This window comes from Anomaloglossus baeobatrachus, chromosome 10, assembly GCF_048569485.1.
Source record: "Anomaloglossus baeobatrachus isolate aAnoBae1 chromosome 10, aAnoBae1.hap1, whole genome shotgun sequence".
NCBI lineage: Eukaryota > Metazoa > Chordata > Amphibia > Anura > Aromobatidae > Anomaloglossus > Anomaloglossus baeobatrachus.
The window spans coordinates 49,848,684-49,865,210 of record NC_134362.1 but is presented as its reverse complement, the minus strand read 5'-3'; the positions used below and the strand labels follow the sequence as shown (position 1 = coordinate 49,865,210).

Genomic DNA, 16,527 nt, shown 5'->3' with positions numbered 1-16,527 from the left:
ACACAATAACCGAAAATTTAAATGTTAAAAAACAATAAACTTTACCTATTTTTCTGTTAAAATGTGCATAACCACTATTATTTCATTAAAATTGATAATTTTCCGTATAGTTTTATTAAAAGTTAATTTTATCCTTTTTTTTCTCTTTTTTCATTCTTTTTGACTATTTCAACTTTATTTCTCAGTCTCTTGATCTACAAAACGCATCTGCAGAAACGCAGGTGAAAACGCAGGTAAAAAGCGCTGAAAAGGCACTAAAAACGCGGTAAATACACATGCGTTTTTAGCGCTAAAAAATGGCCAAAAGCCATTTGGTCAAAAACCAAGGGAAGGAAAAGGTGCAGAATAAACTGCAGGTACTCCGACGCAACATGCGCACATAGCCTCATACCCACTAATTGATTAATTACCAGCCTTATTTTACCTCCTCTCTGCATTTCCGGTTCTCCAAGTTCAATGAAGAAGTTCTTGTTTTTCTCATATTCCTCATCATCAATGATCTGTATCTCAATATATCTCCTGGAAAAACATATGCAGTCATTGTATAGCGCACATGGACTATAAATCATATACATTCAATTCATGCATTGGGAATTCTACATATAAAGCTTTAATAACAATATGACATTGAATTCTAAACGTCAGCAAGGCTTTCTAAAAATTACCCCATGGGTGATGCCATGGTGAGCACCGCTGTTGACTAAGAGGAACCACATATGTCCCTAATGTATGCGGAGCCAGATACAGATAACAGATTAATGTCTAATATAATTTAGCTTAGTGTTCTTCATGGGTAAAGCTATCTCACAAGAATGATGAGGCGAGATGAAAAATTAACCAGTCCCCACCGCAGCAATACAGTGAATATAATATAACTGAGAATACTTCATCGGAGCCGAGCAGCAGAGTGTGACAAAGGGAATAGAAAACAATTATTGCCTAAAAGACAGAACAACAATAAAAGAGATGGCATTAAATACAGGAAAACTCCGCATTGCCACCCACCGCACAACCTCACTGCTACGGCATATATGTGTCCTAAAGAATCGAATCATTAACTGAAAGAACGATTATCAGAATGTCATAAAGACTGCACGTATACAAGAAATAATATTATCTGTCTATCTAGTTATCTACCTATCGTTTTCTACCATTACATTATTTTTTGAAAATTGATTTTTAAAGCCTGCTGAATGCCTGTTTAGAAAAAAAAATGTAAAGGTGAAAAAGCCTGTTACATTATTTTATTTTTTTATTTATTTTTTTTTTAAATTTACAGTGCAAAACCCATTTTAAGTAAATTACATAGTACAGTTGCGAAATAAAAAATGTGCCCCAAAATTTTTGTGCACATAATGTAATTGAATATTTTTCATACAACCCCATTGCCCCATTGTATAACATTCGGCCCCTGCATATAACCTCTACCCTCCCGTCCCCTGTGTATCCCCTCTGGTACCTCACCCCTGGTGTATAACCTCTGGCCCCTCAGCTCCAGTGTATAACCTCTGGTCTCTTGCCCCTATGTATAACATCCGGCCCCTTTATATAACCACCACCCTCCCACCCTCGGTGCATAACCTCCGGTCCAGCGCTAGTGGTGTATAACCTCTGACCCCTCAGTCCCAATGTATAACATCCGGCCCCCGGTGTATAACCTCCAGTCCCTCGCCCCCATTGTATAACCTTCAGCCCCTCGCCCCTGGTGTACAACCTTTAGCCCTCGTCTCCGGTGTATAACATCCGATCCCTGTAGATAACCTCCAGCCCCTTGCCCCGGTGTATAACCTCTAGTCCCTCGCCCCCGTTGTATAACCTCCAGCCCCTCAGCCTCTGTATATAACCTCCAGCCCCTCGCCCCTGGTGTACAACCTTCGGCACTCGTCTCCAGTGTATAACATCCGAGCTATTTAAATAACCTCCGGCCCATCGCCCCCTGGTGTATAACCTCCAGCCCCTCAGCCCAGTGTATAACGTTTGGCAACTCGCCCCCGGTGTATAACATCCGGTCCCTCTAGATAACCTCCAGCCCCTTGCCCCGGTGTATAACCTCCAGCCCCTCGGCCCGTTGTATAACCTCTAGCCCCTCAGTCCCTGTATATAACCTCCAGCCCCTTGCCCCTGGTGTACAACCTTCGGCCCTTGTCTCCGGTGTATAACATCCGGGCCCTTTATATAACCCCCGGCCCATCTCCCCCTGTATATAACCTCCAGCCCGTCACCCCTGGTGTATAACCTCCAGCCCCTCACCCCAGTGTATAACATTCGGCCCCTTGCCCCCGGTGTATAACATCCGGTCCCTGTAGATAACCTCCAGGCCCTTGCCCCGGTGTATAACCTCCAGGCCCTTGCCCCGGTGTATAACCTCCAGGCCCTTGCCTCGGTGTATGACCTCCAGGCCCTTGCCTCGGTGTATAACCTCCAGTCCCTCGCCCCTGTTGTATAACCTCCAGCCCCTCGCCCCTGGTGTATAACCTTTGGCCCCTCGCCCCCGGTGTATAACCTCCGGCCCTGTATATTACCTCCAGTCCCCGCTATGCCATCCGCCTTTACTAATGTGTGACAGAATGGCTGATGGCATCTTTACCACTTATACCAGCGCAATCCTGTAATAGGAGCCATCTGGGTAACCAGTCCATTCATGACATTTCTTCCCTCTTCAATCTTCCCCATCGCCTATGAGAGACATTACTGAGAAGTGGAAGGAGCCACAGCAACTCAGTCACAAAGTGGAGACCACGTAACGTTGCAGAGCGGGGGGGCGAATGCTGAGGAGCAGAGGGCCTGAAAAGTCACCAATGCTCTGTTGACCCTATGCGCCCGCCGGGGCACTCATGACCAAGCAGCTGCAGCAGCCGTACATCACTAAGCACAATGCTGAGCGTCGGATGAAATGGTATAAAGTCACCACCACGGAACCTAAAGGAAACGTTTTCTGTGTAGTGACGGATCATACTGCTCTATGTGGCATCTGATGGATGAATCTGGGTTTGGTGAAGGAGAATGCTACACTGAACAGTTTCGTGGAGAAGCGGAAAATGCTATAGGCTTGGTTTTCAGCGGTTGACTTCTGCACCTTAGTTCCAGTGAAGGGAACTCTTGTTATTACTTTAGCATACAAAGACATTGTGGACAATGGTGGCTTGAAACTTTATGAGAACAATTTGGGCAAGGCCCTTTTCTGTTCCTCATGACTGTACCCAGTGCACATAGCAAGGTCCATAAAGACAAGATTGGGACAGTTTAGTGTGGAAGAACCTGAGCAGCCGCACAGAACCCGGACCTCAACCCATATCTCTGGTATGAACTAGAATGGAGATTGTGAGCTCGACCTCTCCTGCAACGATAGTGTCTGACCTCACAAATGCTCCTCTAGATGACTGGGCAAAAATTAGCACAGACACCTTCAAACTTTTGTGGTTTTCCCAGAAGAGCGGAAGCTGTTATAGATGCATGGTTGGGACCAAATTCATATTACTATCTACCAATTTAGAAAGGGAGGTCATAAAAGCTCCTGTAGGTGGTATGTGAAAGGGTAACAATATTTTTGTCCATGTATATTCATTATTTTCAAAGAGGAAAGGGAAACATGTCATTAATGTACAGTAATAGAAATCGCAATTTTTTTTTGAGTCATTACATAACATAGAGTTTATTGTACCAAACAAAAGTACTGTATTTTTTTGGACTATAAGATGCATTCCTCCCCTCCCCCACAAATTTGTGAGGAATGTTGGGTTTGCATCTTAAAATCCAAATGTACCTGGCTCACTGTTGGGGTGGGGCGCGGTGGCAGTGGAGTTGCGGTCACAGGAGGCAGGAGAACGGTCACAGGAGGCAGGAAGCCGGTGGCTGGGGCGAACACGTGTCCTCTATTAGAGAAAATGAATATTCACTGCTCCCCACACCCATAATCCCGCCCTTCTTTCGGCACTGAAGTCGATGCCAAGAGATGGGCAGAATTATGGGACTGGGGAGCAGTGAATATTCAATTTGGATTAGCCGGTAGTTGACGTTGTCATGTGACTGTGGGCGCATGGCAGTGACATCATGCACCCCCCCGTAGCTTACATGCCGAAGTCAGTTGCCAGCATCACAAGAGGACGTCGACCACCGGAGGAGCGGATGGAAGGTGTGTAGAATAGTTTATTTTTTGTGTGTGCTATAACAAAGCAGCATAACAGGATATATACCAGGATGAGGAACATATATACCAGGATGGGTCCATGATGGGTGACATATATACCAGGATAAGGACCATATATACCAGGATGGGTCTATGATGTGAGACCTATATACCACGATGGGGAACATATATACCAGGATGGAGGACAAATATACCAGGATGGGCCCATGATGGGGGACATATATACCACGATGGGGAACATATATACCAGGATTGAGGACAAATATACCAGGATGGGCCCATGATGGGGGACATATATACCACGATGGGGAACATATATACCAGGATTGAGGACAAATATACCAGGAAGGGCCCATGTTGGGGGACATATATACTTAGATGGAGATCATATATACCAGGATGGGGGGCATATATACTAGGATGGAGGACATATATTCCAGGATGGGGGACATATATACAAGGATGGAGGACATATATACCAGGATGGGTCCATGATAGGTGTCATATCTATCAGGATGGGGAATATATATACCAGGATGGAGGACATATATACCAGGATGGGGAACATATATACCAAGATGGAGGAAATATACCAGGATGGGCCCATGATGGGGGGAATATATACCAGGATGGAGTCATATATACCAGGATGATGGACATACTGGATATACCAGGATGTGGGACTTATATACCTGGAAGGGGCCCAGGATGGGGAACATTAGTACAGAATTGGGGGCATTACCCCCATAACAGTGTCAGCAGCTGATCCCCCTATAACAGTGCGTCATGACCACATTTTTTGCTTCAAATTTTTTTTATATATATATTTTCCTCCTCTAAAATCTTGGTGCGTCTTATGTTTCGGTGTTCTTATAGTCTGAAAAATACATTAACTAGTCTATTTACATTTTTTGTTATTTATTTATTTTTTTTTAAAATTGTTGTCAGCATGTTGTTTCATAACAATGGAAAATCACCAATCTTTTCTTGGAGCTCTGCATTGTGTCATTCCTCCATGAATACATTGACATCTGGATGTTACAATTCCTCTTGCCAATAGAATGAGTCTCTACAAAATCAGACACAGTCAGCACAAATTGGACAGTCTCATAGTCTGTAGGGACATGCCCCATTGATTAGATTAATGGTAACATCCAGCTGTCAATTAATTTAAACATTTACATCGGTAATAGCAGAGGAGCAGCACAACATAGACTTCCTAAAAGAGATGGTCCAGAATTCGACCCAAATAGACGTCCGACGAGCTGACCGTTCTCTCTAAATGCAAGACGCTAATATGGTCTTCTATGATTTTTCTACTATGTGCATTAATAACCGTGCCTTATGTCTTTTTTCCATGGATTGTTCTTTTATGTCTTTTTTTGGCTAATTACAGGCAGATGCTTTGTTTGCTGATTTAACATACAATATACCAATTTCTATTCTTTGTGAACAATGTCAAGGTCTGTGGGAATCTCATTATTTCTGTCAAATGATGCTTGAACCTCATATTACGATTTATGTATTTTTTTCACTTTAGTTTATACTACAATAATTGCCTGGTTTTTGACATCCAATTTTTTTTTAGATTTTTGGATATGAATAGCCGATAGAGTTCTCTTGCATAAAATTATTAGCTAAAACAGGGATCAGTATTTACTGCAGCTTTAAGGCCCATTTAGATAGGCTGACTGCGGCCGTTAAATGCATGCAAGACGATCTCGTTCTTTAACCCCTTCCATAATAGCGATTTTTCATTTTTGCATTTCAATTTCTTCTTCCAAGAGCCATAACATTTTTATTTTTCCATCGACAAAGTCATATGAGGGCTTGGTTCTTGCAGAATGATTTGTACTGAATGACACCATCCATTATATCATGTGATGTACTGAAAAGTAGGGGATAAAAAATGTTTATGCGCCAAAATTCTGGGAAAAAAATGCAATTCCGCTGTTTTCTTTGGGTTTTTGTTTTTCTAGCCTTTATGATATGGTAAAAATTATGTGGCAATACGATTTCCCAGGTCAGTATGATTCCACTAATATCCAACATGAATATATGTATCTTATTTTTTTTTTTCATTTAAGTGGTGAAAAAAAATGTGGAAATTTGTAAACATTTTTTACTTGTGTTGCTATTTTCCAAGACCTATAACATTTTTGATCGATGGTGCTGTGTGAGGCCTTGTCTTTTGCATCCTCCTGACTCAAAGTCTTTATTGATATCATATTGAAGTATCATATTTTTCGGATTATAAGATTCACTTTTCCTCCCAAAAATTTGGGAGGAAAATGAGGGGTGCGTCTTATAACCCGAATGTAGCTTACCGAAGGTGGTGGAGAGGGGTCACAGGATGCAAGGGAGAAGCTGCTGGCTCACGATGGGTGGCGGGCTCTGCTGTGGCTTACTGAGGGCGGCAGGCTGTACTGTGGCTTATTGCGGGTGGCGGGCTTGGTGCTGGGAGCTGTGCTGTGAGCGGTTAGGCAGAGGCCACTGTCAAAGTGTGCGGGCTTCAAATAATGGCACCTGGAGTCGGTGTGTGCGCAGATGGAGCCCTGGGCTCAATATCTCATCTGCGCTCACGCCACCTCCAGTCCATTGATTCCCTGCAGCAGACTTAAGGAAAATGGCGCCCAGAGGTGGTGTGTGCACAGATGAGATCTTGGCTTGTCATTGAGCCGAGAGCTCCATCTGTGCACTTGCCACCTCCGGACGCCATTTCTTTGAAGCCCGCACCGCTGACAGCTTCTGGATGCTCCTCCTACCTCACAGTGCCCACAGCGAGCATCTAGGACACCTGCTGCACCGCCCGCAGTATCGCCCTGTTCCACCGCCGCCCCTACCTCTTGTGACTTCGCCCTACCACTGCTGCTGCCCCCCCTTTGGTAAGACAGCACCGGATTATAAGACAGACCCCATATTTTATTCCTTTTTTTACCTCTAAATTTAGGGTACGTCTTATAATTTGGTACAGTATGTCTTATAAAGTGAAAAGTAAAGTGCATACGATATCACTCCCAGGCGTGGGGATGACGGTGGGTGGTTACAAAAGCATAACCCCCAGGCTGTGCGTTATGAATGTCGCTGTCACCAATTGTCAGCGGCAATTTACAGGTTGACAGCCATGGACGGAGCTCCACTCATGGATGTTAGAAGCAGATGAGAGCTAAATAACAAAATCATCATCTGCTGGCAAATATTTGAGCTCAGGAATGGAGCACACATCAAAGTCAGGGAGTGGAGATCAAAGTATGTCATATGTTAGTGAGTGGTTAATGGCCTGTTTGGACAGACCGACTGCACTCAAAATGTGCATCTTATAATCTTTAAAGGGAACCTGTCACCACTTTTTCGGCCTATAAACTGTGGCCACCACCATTGGGCTCTTACATAAAGCATTCTAACATGCTGTATATAAGAGCCCAGGCCGCTGTGTAGAACATAAAAAACACTTTATAATTCTCACCTAAACTGTCGCTGTGGTGGATGTGGCTCAAATGGGTGTCTTCGTCCTCCGGTGCCGGCGCCTCTTCTTTCTGCCATCTTCGTCCTCCTTCTGAAGCCTGTGTGCATGACGCGTCATACACACTCGCGGGTCCTGCGCATGCGCACTACAATACTTTGATCTGCCCAGCTCAGGACCTGAATGCCAGCGAGTGTGGATGACATCGGATGCGTCATGCACCGCGGCTTAAGAAGATAGAGAACGAAGATGGCCGAAAGTGGAGGCGCTGGGATCGGAGGACGAAGACGCCCATTTGAGCCACGTCCACCACAGCGACTGCTTTAGGTGAGTATTATAAAGGTTTTTTTATGTTCTACGCAGTGGCCTGGGCTCTAATATACAGTATGTAAAAATGCTGTCTATAAGAGCCCACTGGTGGTGGCCGCAGCTTATAGGGCAAAAAACTGGTGACAGGTTCCCTTCAATAATATTCTTGTGTGCACACAGGACGTCATGTTCTTAGCAGCACACATCCTATGCTGACAAAAGAATGTGCTGCCGAGATTTTTACCTTGCACAAAACTCATTTCACTTGATGAAAAACATTTTACTCCTGTTTAGACAAGATGATAATTGGAAAAGGAGCGTTCCTAGGATTATCTGCCTGTCCAAATGGGCCCTTAAGTATCAAGCCATTTTTCGACTTTTGCTTTTAAAAGGTTATTTAGCAAAAGGAAATCATACCGGTTTTAAGGTGTTAATCTGCACAACAAAAACACCTGCATATTAAAAATTAATCTGCAAGAACAGGTGCCTGTAAAGGTTAATCTGTAAAAGAAGAAATCAGCCGGCTCTAAAAAGGTTAATCAGAGTCACTCACTACATGTTGTACTAAGAATGATGGGTAGAGGAGAGGGCAGTGACAGGATTTATCATAGTTGCTGTTTCTAGCTTCATACTGTTGCTCACTAATATACAGGAATCCATCTTACATTGCTTCTTTATAACATAATAGACATAAAAGACTGAGGTAATTAGCAGCAAACATCATCACTGTGTTTCCATGCCGTGCAATCCCAGTCTGCACCCACATACAGTGCTCTTTTTTTCCAGCTCCGAAGCAGGAAGTCTCACAGAGGCAGTCAAAATAGTAAGACAGTGGAGAGCCCTACTTTAGCTTCTATCACTAAATTAGACATGATACAGGTAAAATATATCTTTGTACCGTGTTAGCCAGTACATAGAAAAAAATTGTTTCAAAGAACTGAAAGTCCTCAGTGGTTGATACCTTTTAATGGCTAAATGAAATGATGGTAATAAATAACAAGCTTTCGAGACTACTCAGGTGTCTTCATCAGGCATGGTATAACATAAAATCTGAAGAGTCACATATTTATACACAACAGGACATAGAATAGTGCAGTAAATAAGACAAGTGATGTGAAGCAGAACAATCAGTATGGGAAGAGGACAAAAAGCTGTGGCAGTAAATATTGGAGCAGTTCATTATTAAGGCGTATGAAAATTTTATTGTCCAGAGTTGTGATGCCCACAAATGGTCTGAGGAGCACATTTCTTAATTGATATTTAAAAGGTCTGAGAAGCACATTTGATTATTGATGTAAACATCAATTAAGAAATGTGCTTTTCATCTGGATCGGTTACTATATTCCATTATGAGTTGTCTTAGAACCTACTAAATGTCTTTTCAGTTGTAAGGTTGTAGAAGAATGTAAGCAATTTGATTTGTATTCTTATCATGGTACCTTTTCTTCTTTCTTTTCGCTGGTCTTCACTTTTCTGCCTTTCTGCTTCTTCTATACTCTCTTTTCCTTCCCTTATCTACTTTCTATTTTCCCACTGTTATAGATATGATTGTTATTAATGATATTTGATTGGTACTCTTTACGTTAAAGCAGGGGTGGGGAACCTTTTTTCTGTCGGGGGCCATTTGGAAATTTCTACCAACCTTCGGGGGCCGCACAAAATTATCAATGTTTAAATGACCCTGCTATATTGGGTGAAGCAATTAATTAACTGGGGGCACAGACACCACACGCGGGGCTGGGGGCACAGACACCACACGCGGGGCTGGGGGCACAGACACCACACGCGGGGCTGGGGGCACAGACACCACACGCGGGGCTGGGGGCACAGACACCACACGCGGGGCTGGGGGCACAGACACCACACGCGGGGCTGGGGGCACAGACACCACACGCGGGGCTGGGGGCACAGACACCACACGCGGGGCTGGGGGCACAGACACCACTGTGGGGAGGCACAGACACCACTGTGGGGAGGCACAGACACCACTGTGGGGAGGCACAGACACCACTGTGGGGAGGCACAGACACCACTGTGGGGAGGCACAGACACCACTGTGGGGAGGCACAGACACCACTGTGGGGAGGCACAGACATCACTGTGGGGAAGGCACAGACATCACTGTGGGGAAGGCACAGACATCACTGGGGGGAGGCACAGACATCACTGGGGGGGGAGGCACAGACATCACTGGGGGGGGAGGCACAGACATCACTGGGGGGGGAGGCACAGACATCACTGGGGGGGAGGCACAGACATCACTGGGGGGGGAGGCACAGACATCACTGGGGGGGCTGCACAGACATCACTGGGGGGGGCTGCACAGACATCACTGGGGGGCCTGCACACACGACTGGGGGGCCTGCACACACGACTGGGGGGCCTGCACACACGACTGGGGGGCCTGCACACACGACTGGGGGGCCTGCACACACGACTGGGGGGGCTGCACACACGACTGGGGGGCCTGCACACAGGACTGGGGGGCCTGCACACAGGACTGGGAGGCCTGCACACAGGACTGGGGGGCCTGCACACAGGACTGGGGGGCCTGCACACAGGACTGGGGGGCCTGCACACAGGACTGGGGGGGTGCACACAGGACTGGGGGGGTGCACACAGGACTGGGGGGGGTGCACACAGGACTGGGGGGGGTGCACACAGGACTGGGGGGGGTGCACACAGGACTGGGGGGGGTGCACACAGGACTGGGGGGGTGCACACAGGACTGGGGGGGTGCACACAGGACTGAGGAGGTGCACACAGGACTGAGGGGGTGCACACAGGACTGGGTGATGGGCTGCACATAGGATTGTTTGGGGGTGCACACAGGACATTGGGGGGCTGCACACAGGACTGGGGGACGGGTGCACACAGGACTGGGGGGGCTGCACACAGGACTGGGGGGGCTGCACACAGGACTGGGGGGGCTGCACACAGGACTGGGGGGGCTGCACACAGGACTGGGGGGGGCTGCACACAGGACTGGGGGGGGCTGCACACAGGACTGGGGGGGCTGCACACAGGACTGGGGGGGGCTGCACACAGGACTGGGGGGGGGGCTGCACACAGGACTGGGGGGGGCTGCACACAGGACTGGGGGGGGCTGCACACAGGACTGGGGGGGTGCACACAGGACTGGGGGGGTGCACACAGGACTGGGGGTGCACACAGGACTGAGGGGGTGCACACAGGACTGGGGGGTGCACACAGGACTGGGTGATGGGCTGCACATAGGATTGTGTGGGGGTGCACACAGGACATTGGGGGGCTGCACACAGGACTGGGGGAGGGGTGCACACAGGACTGGGGGAGGGGTGCACACAGGATTGGGGGAGGGGTGCACACAGGATTGGGGGGGTGCAAACAGGACTACTGGGTGATGGGCTGCACACAGGACATTGGGGGGGCTGCACACAGGACTGGGGGAGGGGTGCACACAGGACATTGGGGGCCACACTGCGCTGAGAGTTTCATGCAACTCTGGGGGAGAGGGTTTACAGAACTGGTGTGGGGAGGCACAAAGCATTGGGCAGGGCATATAGCAGCAGAGGGTCGGCGCTGGACTCACAGCAGCATTGCACTCACATCACCGGAGTGCAGGAGCCGGACACACAGCATCAGAAGGAGAAGGCAGGCACTGATCTCCGGAGGGCAGGGGGCGGACACACAAGGCAGGAAGCTGTGAGGCTGCTGTGGACCCGCCCACAATTGGCACTGGCCGACGGGAGAACACATTGCAGCACAAACAGCAATGTGTGGATTTAAAGGGCCGGCGGCAGCAAACTGCGGTGACAGCACCAGCACTGCCTCCCCCGGGAATCTGCTCGGGGGCCACATAAAAGGTCATGGCGGGCCGCATGCGGCCCGCGAGCCGGAGGTTCCCCACCCCTGCGTTAAAGAGTCAAGGCAGAATCCACTTCTTGAATTCGACATAGATACAGTGGAACCTCGGTTTACGAGTAACTGGTGTGCGAGTATTTTGCTATACGAGCAAAGCTTGCTGTAAATTTTTAACTCAGTTTACAAGCAATGCTTTGCTGTACGAGCAAATACTCACCGCACACACTTCTGATTCCGCGCTGTGACCCGCTCTTGCAGTCCGCACAAACACGCACAAACACACACAAACACTCACGCACACACACATACTATGCTCACCTTACCTTCCATTCCATCACCGGCCTCCCGGTTCTTGTAGTTCACAGGTACAGGCTGTGTATTGGTAACCATCGCGACGATGGAGGAACCTCCGCTGTCAGCCATTTCTCAAAGGCAGCACACTGACCAATCAGAGGCAAGCGGCTCCTGCCCCTTTGACGTCAGCGCTCTGGCAGCGGAAGCTCCAGCATCGGTCGCGATGGTTACCCGATACACATCCTGTACCGGCGAACTACAAGAACCAATGGAATGGAAGGGAAGGTGAGCATAATATGTGTGTGTGAGTGTTTGTGTGTGTTTCTGCATGTGCGGAATGGCACAATAGGGGACATTGAACAAGTTGTCGAACGGATTGTCTGAGCCTGCATTATTTCCTATGGGAAAATTTACTTTGCTAAGCGAGTAACTTGTTTTACAAGCACACTCCCAGAACGGATTGTTCTCGTAAACCAAGGTTCCACTGTGCGATGTTATGTCTTGTTATACTTTTTGAAAATCAATAAAGTTTACCTTATAAAAAAAGAGAAATGTGCTCCTCAGACCATTTGGGGGCATAACTCTGGACCAGACCTCAATCAGAGGTCAATAAAACTTTCAGACTTCTTATCCATGAAGTACAGTAATATTTACTGCCACAACTGCTTCTCCCCTTCCCATACTGATCATTCTGCTTCACGTCACTTGTCTTATTTACTCCACTATTCTATGTCCTGTTGTGTATATGTCCTGCCCCGCGGGCTGGGCTGCGACCGCCGAGCCGCTCGGATCCGTGCTCGCACTGCGGGTGGTGGCTCGAGCCTCTCACGGACCTGGGGGGTCACATCGCTCTGCAAGGGAGTTGGCGCTACACGTGGGGATTTGGGTGTTTGGTTTGAAAGGATAGTTCGTGACGCCACCCACGGGTTGTGGTGATTGTAGACACCACCGCTGCGGTGAAGGTGTGGGGGGGCCCCCGGGAGCGGTGTAGTAGCGCAGCTAGGTGTTGACCCCTCCGTGGGTAGGGGATGTTGGTCCCGGGGTCCGTGGGCTGGGGCCCGGGTGCAGGGTGTAGTGTTGCGGTGCGGCGCGGTGCCGGATGGCACTGGGGTACTCACTCTGACACAAGACACTGGAGTTACTGGTAAACCAAACGGAGTGAAGAACGGGGCCTGCAGCTGGCTGCAGCTTTTCCCAGATTAGGTTGGTAATGTCCGCTTTTCTCCTGCACCTCTGTGTGAATCTTGACTCCTGTGCCTAGGCACCAGTAGTCCGCTCCCCGACGTGTACCTGTCATAGGAGCCTGTTTGCCCACAGACGCTGGCCCTTAGGATCTCTTGCCCTTGGCGGTGGCACTTATCCGGAATGGTTGGGCTGTTGCCTTTAATTGGGACTTAGGTGGGAATGAACCCCTGAGGTCCAGACCGCAATGAGTTAATTTGACTATGGTGGTGGCTTCTAGCCTAGTTCGGGGTCTGAGTACCCTGCCTGGTGCTCCGGTATCCAGTTGGCTCCCTGGTTCGGTTCCGGCGGGCCACTACCCTGTCCCGGTCCCTTACGGTTCCACCGGTCGTCTTCCCGGTGTCCTGCAGGCGGCCACTACCATCTGCCTCCTTGCCAATGGTGATTGGGCTCCAACCCAGCCACCGGAGTAGTCTCTGGGCAGCCTGGACACAGGACTGCCCGTGAACTTGAACTTGACTCTTCCAGAGCCTGAGCTAGACTACAACTACTTGGGTTCCCGCCTCCAGGCATGTGAACTCCTCGGTGGGTGGAGCCAACCACCTGGCTCCACCCCCCTGGTGTGGACATCAAACCTGGAGGGTGGTGACAAGGCTTTAAGTTTGACTGATGTTACCTAACTGGGAAGGGGGGGGTGTAGTGTTGTTGTGTCTACCTGGTACGACCTGGATAGTCCAGGGCGTCACATATAAATATGAGACTCTTTAGATGTTGTGTTATACAATGCCTATTGAAGAGAACTGACCAGTCTTGAAAGATGCTATTGTGAAGGTCCAGGCTATGAATCAATTGTCCAAAAATAATAAGATATTCTGTCTTTGTATAACCATTGCTTAAATGCTATCATGTATACTATAGGGTGCACATCTTCTGGAATGTATTATTGAAACTAATGATGCTAAGCTGAACAAAGCAGACATTAAAGAGGCTATCTTGACTGGTCTCTTGAATAAAGAAAGCAATACCTGCTACGCAGGCCAGATCACAGCCTGGTCTAGATTTTTGCTTATCTCCAGGTGCTTTGTCAAGGACAGTGTAGTTTTGTAGGGAACTGTAGCCAAATAAGGGAGTAAGGGGTACTTCTCACATAGAGAGATCACTAGTGAGATCGCTGCTGAGTCACGGTTTTTGTGATGCAGCAGTGACCTCATTAGCGATCTCGCTGTGTGTGACACTGAGCAGCGATCTGACCCCTGCTGTGAGATCGCTGCTCGTTACACACAGTGCTGGTTCATTTTTTGGACGTTGCTCTCCCGCTGTGAAGCACACATCGCTGTGTTTGACAGCGATAGAGCAACGATCTGCATGTGCAGGGAGCCGGCGTCTGGCAGCCTGCGGTAAGCTCTAACCAAGGTAAATATTGGGTAACCAAGAGAAGCCCTTTGCTTGGTTACCCGATATTTACCTTGGTTACTAGCGTCCGCCGCTCTCAGGCTGTCAGTGCTGGCTCCCTGCACAAGTAGCCGGAGTACACAGCGGGTAAATAAGCAAAGCGGTTTGCTTATTAACCCGATGTGTACTCTGGCTAGGAGTGCACGGAGCCAGCGCTAAGCAGTGTGCGCTAGTAACCAAGGTAAATATCGGGTAACCAAGCGCTTGGTTACCCGATATTTACCTTAATTACCAAGCGCAGCATCACTTCCACACGTCGCTGCTGGCTGGGGGCTGGTCACTGGTCGCTGGTGAGATCTGCCTGATTGACAGCTCATCAGTGACCATGTATTGACGCACCAGCAATCCTGACCAGGTCAGATCGCTGGTGGGATCGCTGGAGCGTCGCTAAAGTGTGACGGTACCCTAAGTGAAATCAAGTTAGATAATTGGTCAACAGCAATATGAATGTACTGAATGAATTGTATAACTGTGATTGTGTGATACCAATGAGATATGACTGAAAGAATGTGTGATTAGATAGGAATCAAATCATAATCATAAGATAGGAGTGATCCCAGATATTATTTGATCCATCAATAATTCAGTGTCAAAGAAGATGTCCTTTGGATAATATTTCACTAATACCAAGGAATACATGTCACACAGGTTTCTGAAGCAGTTTTGAAGATAAAGGAAGTAACATTTACAGTTCCACTTACAGGAAACTTGTGGTTAGCTAAAGACAGGTTGAAGGAAGCTTGCATATGAAATTTACGGCTCATTGCAATATTTCGCTAACACTATGGCCGACCACAGTTGGTCAGTTGACCACTGGCTAAATGTGCAGGAAATGTGCAGGAAGCTACTGGTGCCCACAGCAGCTTGTGGTCAAGTTACATGAACATGACTCAGCTGTCATATGCTGGTGACCATGTAAACCCAACCTACAATATTTTCCTATAAAAAATACACCGAACTCGCTTAATGTTAGGGAAATACCTTCCAGGACATTGAAGTGTACGTACGCACTGTTCCTGTGATGCCATGCCAAGATGCCATGTTGATTCCTTATCATTAACTCGAGTCCCTCCGATGTGAAAGGATTGCTACAACATAACGGTAATGTTGATGCATATTTCTGTTATTGTATAAGTTTCTATGACTATAGTTCTTATGCCTATGTACCATTGACTATATATATATTCATGTGCTATTAAAATAAATAGTATCTTGCTATAAAGAATATTAGTATTCGTGCCTGATTAGGATATCAGTGAGCGCTTCGTAAGTACGGGCTTTCAGCCCCCTTTTTAGTAGAATTTAGCAAGACAGATTGTTTTACAATATACCGGTTAGAAGAGCATTGAGCTTCTCCTGGATAGAGACATGTCTCTGTGTGGTCATTTTTCCTCATATATACATCTGCACAGATCTAATCTGGAATCCTCCTCTGAGATCCTGAGAGATCCCCTTAGAGGTCTCCCCCAACACTATTTATTACCATTTTTTCAGCTAGCCATTAAAAAGGTATCAACCACTGAGAACTCAGTTCTTTTAAACTTTTTTATTTAAATTAGACATCCTATTTTACTTTTCCGAATTGCTCATATTTAAGAAAGTTTTTACATTTTGGTCTCTTTTTACTTCATCAAGTTTTATAGAAGATGATGGGTCCTCTCTAAGTTTTCCTGATAAGAAAAACATCACAAACACTCTATACATCTGCAAACAAGTGATGGCATAGTTAGAAACATGAAGCTAAAGAAGCTGGGGTTATCCCTGTGATCTTTGTGCCGTTCCTAGTACTATAGTCTCATACATTTGTATTTCAGATCTGTATCAGAGGGATGCGAAA

At 47.3% G+C, this 16,527-nt stretch overlaps 1 protein-coding gene across 5 annotated transcripts in view; it reads right to left on the bottom strand.

Annotated features, from left to right (window-relative positions):
• Nucleotides 1-16,527, bottom strand: part of LOC142255156 (sodium/calcium exchanger 1-like) — a 137,846-nt gene that overhangs the window by 12,538 nt on the left and 108,781 nt on the right. For all 5 annotated transcript variants that reach the window (XM_075326627.1, XM_075326626.1, XM_075326625.1 and 2 more), the window contains exon 3: nucleotides 425-519. In XM_075326627.1, coding sequence (XP_075182742.1) covers nucleotides 425-519 — 95 coding nt within the window. The remainder of the gene's footprint in view (nucleotides 1-424; nucleotides 520-16,527) is intronic.